Raw genomic sequence first — 23488 nt, forward strand, 5'->3', positions numbered from 1 at the left:
CTGGAAGCCAGTGTTCTTCTGACTGACTGCGACATTGCTTGTACAGTATCCCCCTACCTTGGCCATATACATGATGACACAGTATAAACAGCATATGAAAAGAAGCATAATCAATTAAAAGTTCAGATATCCATGGAATCCTCCCCAATTGTTAAAATCAAGATAAAAGACTTGAAAACTTACTAGGAAAGCTAAATATGTAAGGAGCAAAAGGAAAAAGACATTATCTTCAAAGGGAAGAAAAACAGGGCACAGAAGAATTTGGGAAGATTCAGGCCTATTTTTTAGAATTATATATTCAAATTCTGAATTTTTCAAATTCTGAAAATTTCAATTCAGTGGAAACAAATGAAATGTAATCTGTTTAAATTCATATCTATTAAGAGAAAAACAGATATCTACGTGAGATCCTGTATATACCTAAGTGAAACTGCAGTTGTAAGGCATTAGGAATTATCCTGTTTGAAAACTTTTTGCTGTAATCTCAACAATTTTGGAAATTTCTTTTGGTAACTGAATGAAATAATAGGTAATTGGTTTGATATCTTTGAGAGATTTTATTAAACAAATATCAATAGCTAAGGTTTGCTAAGAAAGAAATTACTAATCTTTATGAGTTACAACATCCTACCATTATTTAATTGATTCAAATTAATTTTGTTTCGGAAATCTCAGGATGTGACGGTGGCCTGATAGAAGGTTGGAGATTCCTATGGTTAAATCTCACTTAACTGGGACAAAACTAAAAAATTAGAGATATGCGATACACATACATACAATTTATTGTCATAAAACAGCATTCCCTTTGTCAAAAGCATACCTCTTGCCTTTTTCTTTCCTCCTGGCTAATAGTTTGGGATAATCCATTCCTTTTCACCTAAATGAAAAATAAAAAATGAAATTCAGTACATCCATTCTTGCGGCAACGATGTCTTTATTCATAGAGATGGATGCCTGCAAGCCCTTGCAGCAAGCGATGAATGAAAGAAAATCATGAAAAACATTGACCTCCATGTATCTCCTATCTAACAGAGGCCCGAGAGGAGATATGATCCCAACAGAAAGTGGACCCAACAGCAAATCTGATAAAAAAAAAAAAGAAACCAGCTCTATAGACAACTGTTGCAAAAATCTCCATGCTAAGCACTTAATACTTTCTTGCTGACTTGATCTGAAATGGCAGGAAGGTTCATATCCTGTTCCATTCTAGGTTTAAATTATTATTAATACATCAACTTAATTTCTCGTTGGAGATCCAAAAAAACATTAACAATAAATAGCATGCATCTAAAAGACTAAAAAGAAAAAAAAGTAGAAATGGCCATAACTTTGTTAAGTTCCTTTTCAGGTTCATATTATCCCAAAGCTGTAAAAAGAACATTAAAATGTGGATTCTGCAAGAAATACCCAATAAAAACCTTAGATATTTCTTTCAAATGTCATAAAGACCAAAACAATTCCCCCAAACAAACCCAAACAGAATCCTTTTCGGTGGATAAGAAGTTGATATGTGGACATGGTGCCCAGGAATTCCCTTGAGAAGTCATTAAATCAGAAAAATAATTGGAATATTTTCCTTTGAGCTGATCTTTGTGCACTTTCATTTGTACTATTGTAGTTTGATTCCATTTACAATGCATTTTTATCTATTCGCTTCAGCTTGCATTACACTGGATTAGATTTCTGAACCAAGGGTGGAGGCCTTTTAAAATAATTCCTCTTAGACCATATTTATTCTTGGCTTGGGTAATAAGGCCACAGATAGTAAATGGGTGAGGCTGGGCATTGTAAACTTCTAAAGAAAAGCCTAAGATGGAGGAGACAGAACACAACAAAATCCACCATTAACACAGAGGAGAGACCATATAAACCTGTCTTCAATAAAGATCATAATAATATTGAAAACTTTTGTTTTTGTCTTAAACAAATACAGACATTGTTGTGCCTGGCTGGAGCCATTCATACATTGGAATTAATTTGTGATGGAGTAAACTGATGGGCTAGATAGTGCCATCCTTTTGGTCAGGGAATAACTGGTGAAAAGCAGGGGTGGCGGCAGTCAGACCAGCAACTTTTGGGGAATCACTTTAGTGGCTGAATGGAGAATGGATTGTGGGGGAAACTTGAGGAAGGCAGACTCGCCATCAACTATTGTTGCAGTCCAAGCATGAGGTGAGGACGTCGGCCCTAGAGGGGTGGCAGTGTCAGAGAAGAGGAGGGGGCGCAATTCAAGGGAGATTGCAAAGATGCAATCAGCAGCTTGGCTAAAGGGCGTTTGAGATAGTGAGGAATCCCGCATGTCTTCTAGGTTTTGAGCTTGGGGGACTGGGGGATGGTGGTGCCCTCTATACTAACAGGGAAGGTAGGAGGGGAGCGTTTGGGGAAAAGATCACAAGCTCAGTTTTGGACATGTTGAATTTAAGATGTTTACTGGACATCCAGTTTGAGATGTCTGGAAGGCAGTTGGAGGTCAGCCAGAGAGTTTTAGGCAAAGACAGGAAGATTTGAGAATTGTCAGTATAGAGTTGGTAATTAAATCCATGGGAGCTGAGATGACCAAGTGAGATAGTACAGAGAGCAGAGAAGAGGGCCCGAGACAGTACCCTTACTTCGAATCCAAGAATCTTTCCAGTACACTCCACTGCCACTAAAGAACCACCTGCTTATTGCTATGAATAATAATAATTTTCAACAAAATTGGTTACTATCATTTGGGAGGGAGTGGGGAGGAAGGGAAGGAAGGACAGAAGGTATTTGGATATGAATAAAGGAATAAAACATTTGTTGAGTACCTACAATGTGCAAGACCCTAGGGATACAAATGGAAGAATCGGATGTCCTCGCTCTAGAGGGAAGCTGACACATGGGAAGGTCTCAGCTGCAAATCAGACAGTCCTTAGGATACAGGGGCAAAGTAGAGAGTAACACCTCTTCTTCCATGGCATTTCCACTGACAAGATCATATACATTTCTGACGCTGAACCATTCCACAAGACCAAGAACTTTGGGGGAAGAGCTTCCTTTTCTCCGAGGTGTGGGCGGTTATCCATGCAGAGCCTGCAGGGGCAGCTGCCAGGCTACAGTTGCTTCCCAGGATGATGGCCAAGGGCACTGGACTGGAAATCTTACTATTCCTAAGACTCTTGGGTTCAGGACCTAGCTATCTCCATCAGGATGGCGTTGAAAGGGTGGTTGGTATTTGCCCTGCTAGACATACGCTGGCTTCTGTCTCTCTCTCTCTCTCTCTGGCTGACCTGATGCTGAAGCTAGTCTAGCCTTCCTGCCCTGAGAGTGGACATTGTAAGTGGCAGGCAGTGAGGACAGCTGGTCCCTTCTTCATGGGAGTTATTGTCCTGGATGATGGCTGTAGGAGCTGGGCTGGGGGTGGGGGTGGGGGGCACTCCCACTCCCAGGATTCTTGGGCCTACCTGCCTATTGGTGGCATTTAGTCAGCAATTATTGCTGGTGGTGATGGAGACGTGGGCCCTATCTTCATGATGATTTCCTCCCTCAACAAACTCCATAATGAATACGGAGTCCATTAACAGGAAGAAGTAGGTTCATCATAAATTTGTATAAATGCCCCTTTAAAAATGTCACCTCAAACTTGTCCTCGAATTTCCCCCCATCTTTTTTTTTTTGGAGGTGGAGGGGCTATGGATGTGGAACACAGTCTGACAACTGATGTGTTGATTATTTTCACTAAATTGCATTTTTACCCTCTTTCATTTTTATTCTTTCTTGTCAGGAATGACCTTCTGGATAAGAAAAGGGGAAGGCATGAGAAATTAAGGTGATATATTTAAAAAAAAAAAGAAATAGCAATACACTTAAAAATATAAAAATAATCTCGTGAATAAGAAATAAGGTCCTGTGCGTGGCCCCTGACCCCACTCCCCCACCCTCACATACACACAAGGGTTTTTTGGCTTTCAAATAATTCCAGGAAGCACACGTGGATAATTGGTGTAAAAACTCAAAATATGGGACATAGGGGATCTTAAAGGTCCAGACTTAAGAGTTAAGTCAAACAAGTTCAGCGTGGCTGGCTGCCAAGCCCCAGCCTTCCACCAGTCTCGTCCTCCCACTGGTTGTTCTCCTTCTTCAGGGCATACCTCAGACCTCAGCTCTGCCACACCCTGAGGGAGTGAGAAAAATTCACTCTCAAGATTTCACTCCTGGCCAAGGGAGGAAGGAATGACCCGAATCAGCAACACTGGTCCAGTGAGAGGCACTAGGGCAGTGGAGACATGGCGGGGTGGGAGGCGAACATGTAGGGGGTGGGAGAAGAAGATGAGAGCTATCTTTACATACTAGTGGAATGGTCATGTGGAAGAAAGATTTGATTGACTCTGCTTGGCCCCAGAGAACAGAGCTAAGAGGGATGGAGGGACAGCACAGGGGCAGGTATAGATTTAAGTGAAGGAAGAATTCCCTGGAAACTTGAGCAATGCAAAAGCAGGGAGGGCTTGGCTGGGAAGAGCAGGGGTTGGCGCTCCCTAGGAGTGTTGAAGTAGAGATTGGATGACCACGTCTTGGAGATTCTGTGGTGAGGATTCCTGGTCAGCTCCCAAGGGTTAGTCTAGATCAGGAGTGGAGAACCTGTGGCCTTGAGGCCACAGATGGTCTCTGAGGTCTCTTACAACTCTCAAAGTCTGGAACTAGATGGTCACATTTAAGTTCAATGAGCAAAATCAGAGTGGGATATGGGAGACTGCCTTACTTTCTCCATGTGCAAAATAAAAAGAACATACTAGATGACCTCTCAGGTCCTTAACAGCTCTTACTAGCTATGATCCTATGAGCTAGGATTAGGGGGAGATAGAAAAGTGATCATTTCAAGGTTAGAGGGGGAAATTCAATGTATGTAAAAAAGAAGAAAAGTCTCAAAAACCACAGGAAAAAAGAAACTGGCAGAAATACAGGAGACAGAAATGAAATGAAGAGCCAAAAAGGAGAACAAAATTAACAGCACCCAAGGAGTCAAAGAGAAAGGATGAGAAGGCATCAGACAAGAGTGTGCACCAACTTTGAATGGTGCCCATGAACTATAAGCTTTTGGGATTTTCCAAGTTAAAATTAGTCAAGTGATCAATAAACCTAAACAAAACAACAGCTTGGCCTCAAGGCACCCCAAAGCCCTCAATTAACAAGCAATCAGCCCTCACACATTCCCATGCTCATCATTATACCAAGGGGAGAGAGGACATTTTTGCTGTGTACATATTTCCTGGGAAGAACTGTAAAGGAATGCAGCAGATGGATTACACTAGGTAGTCCTAACCTTCCTCTCTGAATGAATGAACTTCATAAGCCTCTAAGTTTGCTGCTTTTCTCTCTAGAAATAAAGGAAATTCAAGTGGGACTACTACTTCCTTTTGATAGCAACGTGGCAAGCATATTGAGCACTGGAAACTCGGTTAGTATGCTGACTCTGGCAAAGAGAAGACCAAAGTGAACCTTGCTCCACCCACGTAACTCTGTGCCCTGAACTCACACAGACACCTCCTTGCTCCCTGAATGTTTACATTATGATATGGTAACAGATTTCATCTGCAGAATGTCCTACAGAAGGAACTGAAGCACAGATGCCAAGAGCCGGATGTGACCAGTGCCAACGCTTCTGGATACTCAGCCCTCATCTGAGCCATAGGAAACTATAGACAGGACATGTCGTACGAACAGATGCAAAGGCAAATGAACCAAGTGAGGAGAACAGTTGATATGATGACCATAATATCAACACGAGAAGAAACAACTCTTAAAAATCTCTAAAACTATGATCCTGATAATAAAACTTAACCTCCCACCTCTTGAGGGAGAGACAATGAGTTTTTTCAGAGAGAAAATCAAAGAAAACCCTCATATACACACAAAATTATCTCTCTTCACCTCACCTATACTTCCTTATAGGGAAAACATATATACGTACATACATTTGTGTATATATGCATATGGATTTATGTATGTGTGGATGTATGTATGTATGTATGTATCTACTGGAGGCAGCTAGGTGGCTCAGTGGACAGAGTCAGGAAGACCTAAGTTCAAATTCATCCTCAGACACTGGGAAGTCACTTAGCTTCTGTTTGCCTTAATCCACTGGGGAAGGAAATGACAAACAACTCCAGCATCTTTCTCAGATACTAGCTGTGTGACCCTAGAAAAGTCACTTAATCCTTTTTGTCTCAGTTTCCTCATCTGCAAAATGAGCTAGAGAAGGAAATAGCAAATAGATAATTAATAGATAACTATCAATAGTATTTAATAATTGCTACTATTAATAATTAATTAACTATATGTGTCTATAGTTCATGCCAAAAAAAACTCTGAGGATAGGCAACTAGGATCAAAAGAATTTGGAGACCCTTGCTCCAAATGTTTCTAGGTTTGGGAGTCTAGGTTCCTGGTAGCTCAAAACCATTCTGTTTCTCTTTAGATGAGTCAGAGTCATATCTTTAATTCATCCTTTTGAATTTAAGAGAAAATATGCAATTCTATTAGAATTTTCAAAAACATGATGCAAAAATCGAGAGAATGGGGAAAAATTAAAATGAATGGAAAAGCCTAGAACAATGATATGAAATTATTTAATAAGATAAGATGAAGTGCATTATTTTAAAATGGGCCATTAGGAGGGCTCAAAGACAGGGTTGATGGCTACACTACAAGAAAGCACATTTGAGAGAGCAGATTTGGTGGTGGTTGAGAAAAGACAGAGAAGTTAAGGTCAAAGTCAAGACAAGAAGCATTTTTAAAGTTCCTACTATGTGCCAAGCACTGTGTTAAGGGCTGGGGTTGAAGGCAATGATAATTCCAGCCAAGGCTCAGTGTAGGCAAAAATTTCCTTAGGTATTGCTAAGTAGGAGGTGATGACAGGAGGATATGTATTTATGAGAGATAAGAAAGAAGAAGAAAATCAGGGTCATGATGACATCATTTACAGAAACCAAAAGCATGAGTCAAGAAAAGGATCAGAAAATGAAACAGGTTTAAGGTACTCCTGTTGCCCAAGAGAAATGCACCTGTTAATAAAATCGACAACAATGTTCCAGGTTGTTTTTGTTTTATTCTGTAAAGCCTAAGCGGATAGGTAGGTTGGTATTAAAAGATCAAATAAAATAATAGACATCAAGCACCTTGCGCCAGGTGTGGTGGGACATGCTGGTAATCCCTGCTTCTGTGGAGGTGGAGGCTGCAGTAGACTAGGGTTAACAGCATGTCTGTGTGAAGTTCAGCACCAATACGGTGAGCCCTGAGAGCCAGGGCCACTGGGCTCCCTAACCGTGGGTGAACCAGCCACAGTCAGAAATAAAGCGGGTCAAACTCCCATGCTGATCAGCATTGGGATAGAGCCTAACCCCCAGCACTTCCAGCCTGGGGGACAGAGGGAAATCCGGTCTCTAGATGGTCTCTTCACTGGTGAAGGACAGCCATGCAGCAGAAAGCAACAGTGGCAGTATGTGCAAACTTCCCTAGTAACTGTGTAGTTATGGGACCTGGGTTTAAATCCCAGCGATGGATGTCAACATTCCATTCAAATATACAAGGAATTATGAATACAGTCAATTCCCAATCCTCTTTGCATCCATCCGGCTCACTCTTGCCTCTGTCTCCGCTCTCTCCCTGCCCCCATCACTACTTCTTACACTGACCTGCCCAATCCTGTCTCCACTTCCTCCAAGGCCCAACTCAGGCAGTAAGAGCAGTTCACACTTCCAAAGGGTTCCAAAAGTTCCAAGGGTTGCAAAGTTGAAAAAGCGCTTCCCTTGCAACCCTATCATGTAGGTACTGTAAATATTAACCCTATTTTATAGAAGAAACTCCTGACTAGAAGTGGCACGGCCTGATCATTTACATAACTCTTAAGTGGTGATGCCAGCATTAGAACCCAGATCTCTTGGCTTCCATTCTAGTGTCCCATTAAGCAGGCCATGCAAACAAAACCTCCTCCAATTAATATTTTTAATCAATTTTTTTCACCTCATTGTAACCCCAGTTATTCTTATCTTCCTTGCTTTCCTATTTCAGTTGAGGATTACCTACCCAAATCCCTCTCCATGAAGGCAAGGCTAGTTCATTTCCTTAAAAGCTACTGAAAACATCTTCAAGATTTAATTGCCTCAGATGACTAAGGCTCAGGCTATTGACTGATTTCTGGTTACCTGATTACAAAAAGCCACGAAGAGCTCCATTTCCTCCCTGATGCCTGACTGGTCACCCACCATGAGCAAATCCGAGTCAGAGTTGCTTTGGTCCTGCTGAATTGACACACTTCCTCATGAAAAACCTCCCCTGCAGTGGTTTAGGAGATGTCCTTTTGTTTAACCATGAGACTGACCATGAGGGTCTCATTTCATTCCAATCTCCAAACCTGATCTACCTGGAGACTGACCTGGTCACCCTTTGCCTGAAACAGCCTATTTCCCTTGCTCTGGCCTAATCTTCCTCTCTTTGCAGTAGGGTCACTGTAGTTACCCAGTTCAACTCTATGCTATCTTCCACTCTCAGATTCCTTGATCCCTTATCCTATCTTATTGTTTATTCCTTTCCAAACCTCTATCCTGGGTTACCTCCCCCATTCACCTACCCTACTCCCTTTGTATGCATCTGAACAATGCTGAAGGAAAGCTATCACCTTCCTGATTGGGTCCACAATAAATGTATGTTATCTGTTCTTAGCTGGGGGGTCACTGTTGCTCATCATTCCTTTTACCCTTCCCCTGATCAACTCTTTAGTGTACTCCCCATCCTTTCCATTTGACATCAATCAATCAAGTTAAGTACCCACTATGTATCAAGCACATGCTAGGCAGTGCTGGGCTCAGTGGGAATACAAGTACAAAGAATGAAATAATCTTTTCATGCAATACTCTTCCAGACACTGACGCCATCATCTCTTCCCTCAGAGCAAGAGGACCTCAAATCACCCTTTATGTCAACTCACTAGGCCATGCACTATGAACATTTTCTTTCCAATTTTATGTCTCAGATCTCCTCTATATCATCCCTCATTCTCTCTTCCCTCACTCTAGGTTGTGGTGAATTAAAATGATTTTCCTATAACAGTATATGGAATTAGGAGTAGAAATACAATAATTTTCTATCTAAGGAATGACAACATGGTGGAAAGTAGTAGAAAGAATACTAGGCTGAAAATTTAAAAGATCTGAGTTGACATCTCCAATGCCTCTTAGCTGTATGAATCAATTCACAGTTTGCATTAGTGGAGGGAATTCCAACAACTGGAGATCTTAACACAGGTGAAATGCAACCAGAATTCTGGCAGCAAAACTCCAGCAGTTCTACCCTAGTTGGATTCCAATCCAAGACCCTTTGGGTCATGGCCCACCAACTGACAGACCTAACTAATTTACATTTAATCCCCAAAGGCTCAGAATTATAGAGGAACATAAAATTCTAGGGGCCAAGTGCTATTTTCCTAAATCCCAAGGTCAAGAATAGAAAGTACATTATGTTGATTTCTGCTGAGGCCTCCCAGTCCTGACAAATCTTTACACATCTGACCTTGGCTTCTGACTACCTGGGAGCTAGAAGGAATGGGAGGGAAAGCTCCTCAGTCTAGTCTAAGGATAGGAGAGGATAATGATAACCCATTCCCTGGGGCCAAAATGGAGAGCTGCAGGAATCCTTACACTTCTCTCCAAAAAGCAAATTCTACTGGGCAACCCATTTCCATTCACCATATGGAGAGCCTACCTAACTCCAGAGCTTTTTCTGATCTCAGAATCTCAGCAGTAGAAGGGTCCTTGGGGGCCATTTAGTTTTAACTTCTACCAAATCTTCTGCTTGTCTTTTAAAGCTCTTCAGAACCTGGTCCCTTCCTATCTCTCTAGTCTTCTTATGCCTTGCTACTCCCCTGCACAAGACACCTGCATACCATCCCCCCATTAGACTGTAAGTTCTTTGACTTTTGGGGGGGGCGGGGGTGGATTTCTTTGTATCCCCAAATCTTTGCACAGTGTCTGGCACAGTGCTTAATAAATGCTAGTTGATTGACTGATTGCATAGCTAAACAAAAAATTCTACATGATCCTAATGCAATATTACTATGTAGTAAGAAATGATGAACATCATGAAAGACTTAGAGGAACTGATTCAAAGTGAAGTAAGAAGAACCAGGAAAGCAATATACACAATGACTACACCAAGGTAAATAAAAAGGACAGCAAAACAAATGAAACCAAATGCAGTGAGATTATAATAAGGAAGCTTAGTGCCAAAGACTTGGCTCCACTTTTTTACAGGGGTGGGGGACTGGGTGTGGAACACTGCAAATAATGTCAAACAATTTTGATGTATTTGTTTTCCCCCACTTTTTTTATTCTTTGATACAAGGGATAATTTTCTTGGAGGGAGAACATGGAGGGATACGTTGGAATATATGGGTAATATTTTTCATAAGATATTAATAAAAAAATTAGTTATCTTAAATTCAATTGTTTAGACTTGCTATTATGTACTGAAACTCTTTTTTAAATGTAAGTATGCTTACAGTAGGTTCCCCTTTGCCAAATCTTCTTTCTTTCCCATTCCTAGGTTCTCCTGAAGCTATGGTAGCCTCTGTACTTTACAGATGAGACTGGAAGCTCAGGGATTTGGTTTCCTAATTGATAGCTTGCCTTAGGATCATTGATTTTGAGTGGGAAAGTGCTCAAAGTCATTTAACCCAACCTATCATTTTACAGATGAGTAAACTGAGACACGGGGAGAGTAAATGACTGTCCTAAAGTTATACAAGTAGTTAGTGGTAAACCAAGGGTTCCAATCCAGATCTGAGATCAGGTGGATCCCAATCTCACACAATTTCCACCGAACAACTGCTTCCCTGGGCATAAAGGGCCATTTTAAACACTTGTGGGAGAGGGTCAAACAGTCTTAAATGATGCTCCCTGAGTAAGGAACACAAAGCTTTTTGGTGAAAAGCAGACCTGCACATACAAAATGCCAGACAAGCACCCCAGCCCCTCCCCCAGCTCTGCCAAAGTCCAGATTTGGCTTCCCCAGCGTGAGGAAACTGAATGAGTGCATAATGAGGAAACAAGCTTGGACAAAGGAGACTCTGTGCAGAACATTTAAACGTGTTATATTGTATAATAACTATAAATTACTTCAAATTACTCCTCTGCAAAAGCTCCTTTGGCTTCTTGTTATCTACTGATAAAACAAGTCCCATCAACCTAAGAGGCGGCAGGTATTAGCAAAGCAATGATAAGACGTTCTTGGGAAATATGAAAATTAAGCATATAGTACACACATCCACATACTCACACATTCATATACACATACCACACACACATACATACACCTACACACATGTACTCACAAACACAACACAATCATACATTCACATACACTCATGCACAGCTTCATACACTCACATACACCTCTTACATACATACCACACACACTGACACATATACTCATACATACATATCACACACACACTCATACACAAATTCACACACACATATACACTCACATATATACATTCTCACACAGTCATATACATATACCACACAGAATTGTATCTTCCCTCACACACATAAATACACACACACACACACACACACACACACACACACAGTCTTTTAGTAGGAGACCCAGGTAGTATTGCCTCATTGCTAGGAAACTCCTTATGCTGACTTCTCTCCAGCAACAGGCTCTCCCAAACCATGAGCACACACTGGCCCAGATGATGAGCCACCCAAACTACTTTGACTCCTAATACAGCCAGGTATCAAAAACCCAATAAGCTGGAACTGCCTATCTATCTGGATGGCCCAAATCTCAAAGCTTTATTTGGGAGCCTGCTCACAAACAGGATTCCGGCCTTTTGGGAGAAGGACTAAGGGACAAACTAAGGCAGAAAAGCAGAGGGTTTATTTGCTTTAATAACAATTCATCAGAACAGCGTTCCTTCCTACCTTTGGTTTCTACATCGAATTGAAATTAAAATTATTAGACTTTGCTTCCCTAAACTCCTAAAAAAGGTGTTGGGTTTTGTGTCACACTGGTGAGAAGCCTGTCAGGACTTCCCCTTCTGAGAGGGGAAATATACAGCCTATATCTCTCAAGGCCCTTTCATCCTGGCACAATCTGGAGCCCAGGATCACCTGCACTTAACCAACTCAAGAATGAAGTATTACAGCAGAAGATATATGTGCATGTATATATGTATAAACATACATGTGTATATATGTATATGTGCATGGATATATATATACACACACACACACACACACGTTTATGACCTGCTGCAATACTTCATTGACACATACTTATGTCTGTATATATCTGCATATCTCTCTCTCTGTCTCTCTGTCTCTCTCTCTCTCTCTGTCTCTCTCTCTCCCTCCTTCTTTCCCTCCCTCCCTCCCTCCCTCTCTCTCTTACTCTCTCTGAAGGAATCCCAGTAGCTACTGAAGAAATAGTTTATATAGGACATTAAGGTGGTCCCTTTTTTCAAAAATCTAATATCTTGGCTCTTTATGCAAAAATGTAGTCTCAGCATCTCTGCCTTTTAAAATTTGTCTATGTAAACTCTTACTCTGAACATCACCCTCAGGTAACCACTGGAGACTATCTGGTCCCACAGTCAATCGATCTCAGGATCTCTACTGATCATGAAAATGGAAAGATAATAAGCAAACTGTGGGGATTTATTCTTTTTAATTGCCCCCCACCCTCACAACTATAATATACATATATTCTTAAGACTCTGTCTGTGTGGCTGAGAAATACCTGATTTGTGAGGTTCAAATAAGATTTGGGAAATGCTTAGCACAGTGCATGGCACACAGTAGGCATCATCATTATCATTATCCCCCTCCTCCTCATATTCTTATTCTTCTTCTTATTGCTCAGTATCCTAACGACTTCCCCTTGTATTTGTGATCCCCTCCTCTCGATGGTTAAGGAGCATCGGGTCTTCTTGCACAGCCGGAAAGCTTTCAGTCCCACTTTCACTTCTCAGATGCTCACAATGCTGTTCTTTTCTTAAAAGTGCTCGCCCATTACAGAGTATGTCTGACTTTCTACATGGGGATATTCTTTCAACTGAGAATGTTTTAGACACTAAACAAAGAGCCTAAACAGAACAGCTGCATTTAGGATATGTATACATTTATATCCTAAATCCAGCTACACACCCACTATGCATTCACCATATGAGAAGTACTATGGATCCATCCGTCTGGAGGCACTTATTCCACCAAATCTTAATTTCTCTCATCAGAAAGTTTCAAAGCCCCATAATGAAAGTTCAGCTCACTGCCCACAGATGCTTAAGAAAAATTTCCTACTTTGAAAAGCTGGTTATTTATCCCTAAGGTGATTGGCTTGTTGACAAAACACACACACACATACACATACACAATTCCTACATTCTACTTTTCTTCCCTGAAGAGAAAGAAAACAGATCGATACTCACTGCAGAAAGCTGGCTCCATGTAGACCTCGGCGGCTTGTAGTGAACTACAATTTTTTCATCTGGTTTTCGTTCTTTAGGCTCTGAATCTTCGTCAGAGTCAATATCGAGAGCTTTTTCTTTGTAGTTCTGATACAACACAGCATTTTCTGCAATAAGAACAAGCCATGAACTTGTAATTAATTGTTCCCAAACTATGCTATTTACAATTAAAGACAATATGATATAATAAAAGCCAGGAGGCCCTGGGTTCAGCTCTTCCCTCTGACACATCTGGTGGGTAACCCTGGGCATGTTATTTAACCTCTCAGTGTTCTAGACCACTCTTTAAGACTGTAAATTGCAAGGAATGTTGTCAATCTGCACTGAGGGAAGGAGTTTCCCCACGTCATTGAAATGACTAGGCTGGTCCCCCTTCTTTATTTGTTTCCAGAGGAGCTCCAGACACATTTTCCTGGTTCACAGAACTGCAGGACTGAGAGCGGGAGAGGTCTCAGAGGTCATGTGGTCCAACTCACCTTTGGCCAAGAATGCTTCACCTACCCAACAGAAACTCATTCACTTTTCACATGACACTCCCAAGAAGGGTGACCTGACTCTCTTGCAAGGCAGTCCACTTCACTTTAGGAAACCACTCATTGTTAGGGAGCGGCTCCTTACATGAAGTTCAAAATGGACTTTGGACACCTTCCACCTCTCACTCCAAGTTCTGGCCTCTAGATCCAATTCCCCTTCCAGGCAACAGCCCTTTGAACACCTGAAGGCAGTTACCACGTCTTCTCTTCTCCCCACTAACTATTGCCAGTTCCTGAATCATTCTTCACGTGTCATGAACTGGGTCCTTGCAGCTCTGATTACACTCTCCAGTTCATCAAAATCCTGCCAAAAATGTGGCACCAGAACTAGACATGATCCTGTGGAAGTGGTCTGCCCAGGGGAGGGCTGGAAGACCATCACCTCCTGATTCCTGGAAGCCGCTGTGCCAAGGCCACATTAACTTTCTTTTCAGTCATTCTTTTAAGCAATGCCACGTCTCGAAGGAACATATATCCTTTATGAAGAAGAGACAAATGAACACTGACATGGGATTTGAGTGGTTATGTAAAATCTTTTTTACCTAAATCTATGTTTTCCTATCTAACTTAGAAGAAAAAAAGAGCTTGTTTTTAACCCAGCGCAGCACTAGATTTCATTGATTAAGTACATGTATCCCTGCTAAAACAAATGGTTTAATTTCCTTTTCGCCACCCATGAGGGGCGGTAAGTTCTAGAAAACATCTGTTTTTATGTGAATTGATTTCACATTCTTTGCACTCTTTCCCAACTATTATTATGAATTGATTTCTCCTGGGCAGAATTCTTCTAAATGCCTAATGTTTTATATCACACAACCCGGCTCTTTATTCCATGAGGTTTTACATCTTTATCACCCAATTTGATCCCTCATGTGCAGATACTGGACAACTAGAGATACAAAGACAACGGAAGCAAATAGCCGGTGAAGAATTCATGTATGAAGATCAATAAATCTAAGCTATACAAAGTAACTTCACGGCATTAATAATGGTGGGATAAGGAAAGAAAATCAGGGAGAGCTTCCTGTGGGAGGTGGCCCCTGAGCTATGCTTTGATTCCATAAGGCAGAGGTGAGGAGGGTGTACATTCCACCACCTGGCTAAAGCCACATGGGTGGGAAAGATCAACTGGAACAGAGGGCACAGGATGGAAAATCCAAAGAAATGAGACTGGCGAGTCAGATGGGGGTGGGTGGGAACAGGGACTCAAATGTCAGGCCAAAAATTTTGTATTGAATAGCCACTGAAAATTTTTGAGTGAGAAAGGAGGTGGAGAATGAATGAGTAGATGACACAGGCAGCTGGTGTTTGAGGCATATCAACTAGGAATCTGGCCTCGGTGCCATGGGGTTGAAGGTTTATGTCCCAGCTCAGATAGCTGCTGTCTATATGACCCTGGGCAGGTCACTTAACCCCTAAGTAAACCTCAGTGGATCTCAGGAAGCTCTTTAAGACCATTTGTGGCAGAGAAGGTGCTGCTTTCATAGGTGGGGGGAGGTTGCTCACATTGGGTACAGAATATCATTGAAACTCACATACAGGTGTTATCTCCTCTTAAGCAGAAAGCAGGGATTTATGTGCTGGGCACAGAGTAGATGATGAATATATTCATTAGCTTTGAATTGGGATTAATCATAGAATTTAAAATACTTGGAAACTGGAGAAATTTGAGCATTAGAAATATCCCCTTTTCTGCTTCTTATAAAGGAGAAATCCGGGGCAGCTAGGTGGCGCAGTGAGTAGAGCACCGGCCCTGGAGTCAAGAGGACCTGAGTTCAAATCCGGCCTCAGACACTTGACACATGTACTAGCCATGTGACCTTGGGCAAGTCACTTAACCCCAATTGCCCAGTCAAAAAGCAAAAAAATAAAAAAAAATAAAGGAGAAATCCTTCTGTTTCCATTGACCAGGTTTGGGTCAAGGCCAAGACTCCATGCCAGAGTAACAATTCATATTTCTACATTACATTAAAGTTGGCAAATGGGGTTTCCCCACAAATGTGAGGTTTTTAGAGTGAGAGTTCTTATCCCCATTCTTCTCTTGACCCTCCCACATAAAGTCTCCAGGATGTCCTGGAAGGATGGGAATGAAACAGAAGCCAAAGGACTATAGGGAATGATAAGAGATGGGAATGGACAGACACCCAGAAGCAGCATTTTGAAAGCAAACTAGACTGCACACTGTGCCAAAGGCCAGGATTCCATTCCTTTAAAAAACCAAAGGCTTTTCAACCTCTGAGGAAGAGTTTCTAGGAGGTTTGCCGAGTGCTAGAACTGACGGGTGGTGGGAAGCATCCTAGAAATCAGGAGAATAGACTCTTATTCTGTCCCTGCCTCTCACACAAGCAGATCTCTGCCATATCTCTGAGGCTCTTGGGTCCTCTACCATCACCCAGAAAATGGGAGGGCTGGACGACTGACTTCCCAGCTTCCTTACAGGGCTATGGTTCTGTAAAATCCATTGAAGATACAAATCTCCTTCATAAAAGCTTCATGAGGCAATGGAAAAAACCCCAGCCTGGGAGGAAGGAAAACAGGCTCGGAATCCAGGCTCCAGTCCTCCCAGACTATATACCCTAGAGTAAGGCACTGGGCCCTCTGGGCCTCAGTTTCTTCATCCGTCAAACGAGATTTTTAAAACTACCTGCCTGTGACACATACACTCGGTAAACTTCAAAATGTCTCCTGAACATGAGCTATGTTAAATATGTCAATTCTTCAAGGACTCATGGTTCCGTAAGAACTCATTCTCCCACCACACATCATAAATCTTCTTTAACTTAGATAATAACAATAATTAACAACAGCAATTAGCATTTCTATGGGGCTTTAAGGTTTGCAAAGTGCTTTACAAATAGGATCTCCTTTTATCTTCGTAGCAACCCTGGGAGGCAGGTTCTGGTACTAATTATCCTCTCTTTACAGTTGAGGAAACTGAGGTAAAGAGACAGTAAGGGACCCAGCACAGGCTCACATAGCTAGAAAGTATCCGAGGCCTGGTTTGAGCTCCGGCCTTCCTCAACTCCAGGTCCAACAAACTGCGTCCACTGCACCTCCAGCTGTGTATTTAGTTGATGGTGTACAAGAGTTCCTGGGATGGCATAAAAAACTATCACCCTGTCCTTCCAGTTAAGTAATATCTGCATGAACCTAAGTGCCACTGGCAGAGTCTCTGAGAACTCTGAGTCCAGGTCAGAGGTGGCAGAAGAGGATGGAAAGGCAGGATTATCATAGAGGTCATACACATGATTCACTAAGTCCAGAGGACTTCCCTCAGCACGTGCTTTCTTAAGAACACAAAAATTCAATTTTCAAAACCTAAAACACGGGCTTAATGCAACACCAAAATCTGCCACTTAGAGTAACCTTGGATAGAAATTTTTGGTAAAACAAATCATTACCCCTTTTACATCTGTCTTATCAATTTAGATGTCATATGCCAGCCATGTTTAGATGAGGATATCTCTGTGTTCAATGGAAAGAACAGCAGCTGGAAGTGAAAAGCCCGCAGCTCAAACCTATTACTGATACCATGTGTGGCCTTGGGCAAGTCACTCGACACACCTGGGGCCTCATTTCCTTTACCTGTAAAATGATGAAGCGGGATTAGATGGTCTTTGAATTCCCCTCCACCTCTAGCTCTCTGAGATGCTGAGTCAGCTACAGAAGCTCCCTGGGCTGGAATAGGATGAGAGGGTCTCTGAGCTCTTTTCCCACTTTCTTATATTTTTAAAATTAGAAAATCACTCGGTGCTGCCACAAAGACTTCTAAGCTTATAATTCCCAGAGCACACACCAATCTCCACGAGGAGTTTCCTCACTGATCATCCTCTGAAATCTGATGTACACACTCTGGGGCTGACACTGACCTCTCCTCTGGGCAGCCTCGGCTACTACTTCAGTCATTTTTTCTGAGGCGCCAGATTCTTGGTCAGACTTTTAAAGATGAAATGCACTAATTGGATTAGGCCGTTGAGCACCTGGCAAGGATGGCTGAAGGTCACAGAAAGTGGGTCAGATTCCCAAATGGAGGAAAAAGGCTTCTTGCCTCATACAGGATTCCACTTCCCAAGTCACAGAGTCTAAAATGAGCAACGCTATTGCAATGGGGAAAAAGAATGTCTGTGAAAAAGCCAATGAAAATCTGTGAAAAAAATTTTTAAAGAACATTTTTTCCCCATACTGAAACAATAGATGTAATGGAAAAATCTATTCATTTTTGGTAGATTAAATATTTGACTATGAGCAGTAATGAAATCTTATGGTCATTTAGACTGAGTTGAAGAGCCCTTAGGAATAATCTCATTTTTCAAATGAGAAAACAGAGGGTCATGTAAGAGAAATGACTTGTCCACAGTCATATAGAAAATAAGTGTCAGAGCTAGATTGTTGAACCTGGATCCTCTGGATCCAATCCAGTGTTCCATCCCATGGCATCATATTGTTTCCTCACTTGTGGCTTATATTACTAGATAATATTTTAACTAAGAACTTTGAAATACATAATACAGTAAGAGGGGGATACTTTGGGCATTTTTTAAAAAATCAATTTTGTTTGTTTCCTTGGTTTAAATCCTTGCCCTCAAGGTGCTTATATTCTGTCATTTTTCTTGCATTCTTATAATTTTGTTTTCATATTGAAACAGCAGAAAAGAAATTGATCTCTCTGGAAAACTGAATGCTTACCTTCCCCATCAAACGTTCCTTGGCCTTTCAGCATTTTCTTCTATGAAATATGAAAAGTAGAAAGAAAGAGAGCAAACCACATATGAGACAGTGTGACTGAGCATGATTCTTCAAAATCCACAAACTGTCTTATGTTTTTAAAAATTCTGAATATATTATCTCTGCTAAGTGTAGGCCATGCATGTAAGGATGATGCCCTAAAAACAGTGAGGACAAAGGCTCACCCTACAACGTAGCAACAACTTCCACCTAAGGTCACTTCTGATCTAGCAACCTCACAACAGGACTTCGGAACTAAACTTTCTTCTCCTATCAGAGTAAAAAAAAATTTTTAAACACAAAATATTATGTAAGCTCCTTTCTGAAAGACCATAACCCTCTAAAATAAAACAGACTTTCATGTGCACTAAATACATGACATTTATATAGATGAGTTACAGTTCACCGATTAATCAAGAAAAGATGTGGCTGCCAAAAAATGTTAGCTGGATGCAAGCTAAAATAAGTTTCTGACTTATTGGAGAGATTGTCTTGTTCTGGAAAAAGTGGACTTAGTAACACATCTACTTTCCTTCTCTCCCTTCCTTCCCTTTTTCTTCCTTCTTCTCCTTCTTTCTCTCCTCCCTCCCTTTCTTTCTCTCTCTGCCTTCCCTCCCTCCCTTTCTTCCCTTCCTTTTCTTCTCTTCCTCCCTTTTCTCCTTCCTTCTCTCACTCTCTTCGCTCCCTTCCTTCCTCTCCTCCTTCTCTCCCTTCTTCCCTTCCTTCCCTTCCTTGCTCCTTCCCTCCATCTCTCCCTTCCCTCCTTCCTTCCCTACCTTCTTCCCTCCCTCCATCAGGCCCTTTCTCCCTCCTTCAAGTCCTTCCTTCCTTCCTTCCCTCTTTCCTTCCTTTACTGCTTTTTTTTTGTTCTGTCCACCAAGGTAGAAGTCATGGCTACATTTACTGACATTTAAATAAATGGCTGACATTTACATGGACTTTAAGTCTTGTGAAACACTTTACTTCCATTATCTCATTTCATTCTCATCACAACCCGGGAAGGCATTACAGGGTTTATTATTTCTATTTTATAGATGAGGAAAATTGAGGATCTGATTTAAATGGCTTCCTACAGTCACACAGATAAGTGTCAGAGATGAGATGAAATGCCAGGAAAAGTCCAAGAAAATACCACAAATGTGGCAGCAGTCACAGTCAAAGTGTTGGGATCCTGGACAGATTGCAACTCGTCTTTACATTTTACTTGTGGGGAATGAAGTGAATAATCTCTGAATGATAATTACACAATTCAGTGATTAAAAAGACACTGAAAAGCAGGCAGAAGGAAGTCACCACACACTGAATTAACATTTCACTAGGGGTGGGACAGTGAATACTACTTGGCCACTGGTACCTGTACACATGGCACACACACCCAACTCTCCAATGGCCAGGGGTGAACGGCTCTGATCCATGAAACAGCAGGGATGTATTAAGCTGTTACTAGATGCCAGGCATTGAGGCTACAAAATGAAAACTGAAACAGTGCCTACCCTCAAGGAACATTCTATAGGAAGAGACAACTTATATGTAAATAGGCACATAGAAAAGAAATAGACATTAACTTGGTGGGATGGGGAGTGGAGGAAGCAGGGAGGGGGGATCAAGAGATACCTTTGGTAGGAAATGGCACTTGAAGTAAACTAAGCTTGGAGGGAGCCTGGGGATTCTAGGGGGCAAAGGTGAGGACAATGATTCAGGCAGTGTATCCTTGGGAATTCCTGCTCTCTAATTAACAAATGTTCTTGCATTTTAGACTTCATTCTTTCATATTCCTTCCTTCTTCTGGCAGATTTAATTCTCCCTCCCTTCCCCCAAGACACTGCTTCTCCTTGGAGGATTGCCATTCACACCTTGCCAAACCTCATCTCAGAATTAATCCCACCCCCTTTTCTCTCTGCTTTCTTCAAGATTCCACTAAAGCCCAACTTTTCTGCAGGAGGTCTTTCCTGGGCCCTCCAGTGGTGAGTACCTTCCCCTCTAAAAGGTATCATGTGTGTATACACACACACACACACACACACAGTTATATAATTATCTATACAGCATATACTTTATATATGTATGTATATATGTGTACCTACATGTATATGTATGTGCTTATATGTGTATGTGTTTTTGTTTGCGTGTGTGTGTACACACACATGCTCTGTTTCCCTATTAGAATGGAAGCACTTTGGGAGGAGGGTCTGTTTCTGCATCCCTGTGTGCCTGGAGATCCCCAACACAAGGTCTGAAAAGCTTTTATGAAGCAGTCCCACTAACTGTCCTAGGGGCATCAAAATAGAGAGGAAGGAAAAAGAAAACATAAACATATAAATATGTAAAAATAAATACAAGGTAAACAAGGGAAGGTAATCAGGAAAAGCCTTGGGTGGCATGTGGTGTTGGAGCTGAGCTCTGAAGGAAATGGAGATTCTAAGGTCAGAGGGGAGGACAGAGTGTGGTTCAGGAATTACAGCAGGTAAAGATAGAGACAGGAAGGTTACCTGCAAGGGGCCTAAAAAGAGGAGTTTGGAGGGAGGCTGGAGCCAGCCTTCGAAGGGTTTGAAATGCCAAATAGTGGAGTTTGTATTTGCTCCTAAAGGTAGCAAGGGGCCACTAGAATTGATTGGGGGAAGGGTGATATAGGCAAGCCTTTGCTTTAGGAATCCCACACTGGCAGCTGGGAGAACCCAACTCTGCAGATGAGCTAACAAATGGAATTAGACATTAGTTTTTCATTTTCTGCTGCAAACATTTTGCCTGAAGTAATTTATCTAAAATTGTATGATCTCCTCTAGTGGTACCAGTCAGGGCTGAAATCAGAGGTGTGTGGTTAGGAGTGGGGAGAGGTGGCAGGGCCCAGGGTGGTATGTGATAAAAGCAGGCCTTCTGAATTCGGGCCCAAATAATCATCTGCTGAAGACAAATAAATCGGATTCCCCACCCCCAACACACACACACTCACTCACTCTCACTGACTTCGGGTATGTGCACACTTCCTAATAATTTACTCACCTTAATCCTTCCTAAGCTAGAGATCTTCTCCTTGTCTTCCATGACCACTTTAAGATTTGGCTGGGACATTCTGTTTTTCTTCTTGGAGTTGGTGGGACTGTCAAAATCAAAGCCGCTAACAACAGCCCTGCGGTAGGAAGTCGACCTCAAGCCTCTCCTCAGGGACCCAGGGCTGTCTAAGTCACTTTCAGCTTCTCCTTCCCCACTTGCAGGGACCAGTGGGGCACTAATGGAATCCACCATGCTTCGGACCTTTAAGACCCTCTTATGGGGCTCGGAGTTTTGACTGCTGGATTTGCTGATTTTAATCTCAGAGGCCAAGCCCTTCGGGATAATTTGTTGTTTCCCTACTTTGAGGGCAGCTGGGCTGTTCGTACTCAGAATGACCACAGGCTTTTCTGGGTTGGAAGGCAGACGCTGGGGAGACAGTTTTTGTTCAGGGGGAGTCCTCTGTGGGCAGGGTGAGAGTTCCAAAGGCGCCCTCTCTGGGTCCTTGGCATTCTGGCTGGGTGGTGATTGTGGGAGAGTGGTAGAGTTGTCGTTAAGAGAAGGCACAGATGCGCTGAATGAAGACCCTGTCCTGACATCCAATCCCACTAGTTCCTCGTCCGGGTTTCTTGGGATCGAAGCATTGGGAATCCTCAAGGGGTGCCCTACTTGAGTCTCTGGGGATGCGATTGTACCTGGGTAGCTCACAGAAGGGCTGGCCACCATCCTATGGCCCCCGGGTGACTTTTCGGCCGGCGGCCTCTGGGAGACAGCTCTGAAATCCAAAGGGAGAGCCTTCCCATTGGCCACAGACCCTCTATTAGGGCACCACAGCACGGGGCTCCTTTTGAGCATCCTGCGATCTGGCGACGGAGATGGAGAAGGTGAAGCCGAAGAAATGCTCCCACTGTGGGAAGGCTCCTTCCCAGTGAACATCCCTCTGTCCTCCACAGGGAAATCCGTGATCAGCAGCCCCGTGGGGCTCTGGTAGGACTGGGGTCTGGGCTTGCTCCGGACCAGCCGCTGGGGCTGCGGGGTGGATCGCCTCCTCCATAAAGGGGTAATGTTGTGACTCGAAAAGTCCACTTCGCTCTCACCGCCACGGTCCATCGCGGACCCCAGTGGGAGCCCCGAAAGAGCGGGGAGACAGGGCTAGGGAAGGGGACCCCGCAGCCGGGCCGGGCTTTCCTCTCCTAAAGAGAAGGCAGAAGTCAGCGAAGTAGCCATCGCATGAGGGAAGCAGACCAGCGCCCCCCGCCCCCACCCCCTTCATCCGTGGGGGAGGGCAAGGGGAGGGCTGGCTGCTTCACTTTACCGCCATCCCCGGGTGGCCAAACGGGAGCAGCGGCCTCACAGGAGCTGGGGGCGGGGGGGCAAGCAGGGAAGCAGTTCCGCAGGCCCCCTCTTCCCTCCCCCCAGCCTCGCCCCCATCTTTGAGCCCTGGGAGGGGGAGGGGGCGCCGAGGCTCCAGGGACCCACCCCAGGAGAGGACCTCACACTTTCCGGGGAAACTCTCCCGAGCGCGAGCCCCACTCACCCACTAAAGGGGAGACTACCTCTCCGCCCCTCCCCCTTTAGAAGACCTTCGCAGGAGCGATAGCACCTACCCTCCAAGAGGCTTCAAAGCCCAGAGTCCCGGCAACACCGTCTGCCGGGTGGGTGGCCCGGGTCCCGGACTGCAGCCCAGGCGTAGGCTGAGACTACGGCGGGAGCAAAGAGCCGTCCCAGAGCCTCGGCCCGGCCCCCGTGC

General features: G+C 43.1%; 1 protein-coding gene across 1 annotated transcript in view; it reads right to left on the reverse strand.

Annotated features, from left to right (window-relative positions):
• LOC118846254 (rho guanine nucleotide exchange factor 26-like) overlaps positions 1-23451 on the reverse strand; it is a 127169-nt gene extending 103718 nt beyond the window's left edge. Inside the window, exons 1-5 of the mRNA XM_036754580.1 lie at positions 23346-23451; positions 21751-22931; positions 18712-18751; positions 13454-13599; positions 821-877 (exon numbers count right to left, since the gene is read on the reverse strand). Of these exons, the coding sequence (XP_036610475.1) occupies positions 821-877; positions 13454-13599; positions 18712-18751; positions 21751-22848 (1341 nt within the window). The 5' untranslated portion in view covers positions 22849-22931; positions 23346-23451. The remainder of the gene's footprint in view (positions 1-820; positions 878-13453; positions 13600-18711; positions 18752-21750; positions 22932-23345) is intronic.
• Positions 23452-23488: the final 37 nt, after the last annotated feature.

This window comes from Trichosurus vulpecula, chromosome 4, assembly GCF_011100635.1.
Source record: "Trichosurus vulpecula isolate mTriVul1 chromosome 4, mTriVul1.pri, whole genome shotgun sequence".
NCBI classification, from domain to species: domain Eukaryota; kingdom Metazoa; phylum Chordata; class Mammalia; order Diprotodontia; family Phalangeridae; genus Trichosurus; species Trichosurus vulpecula.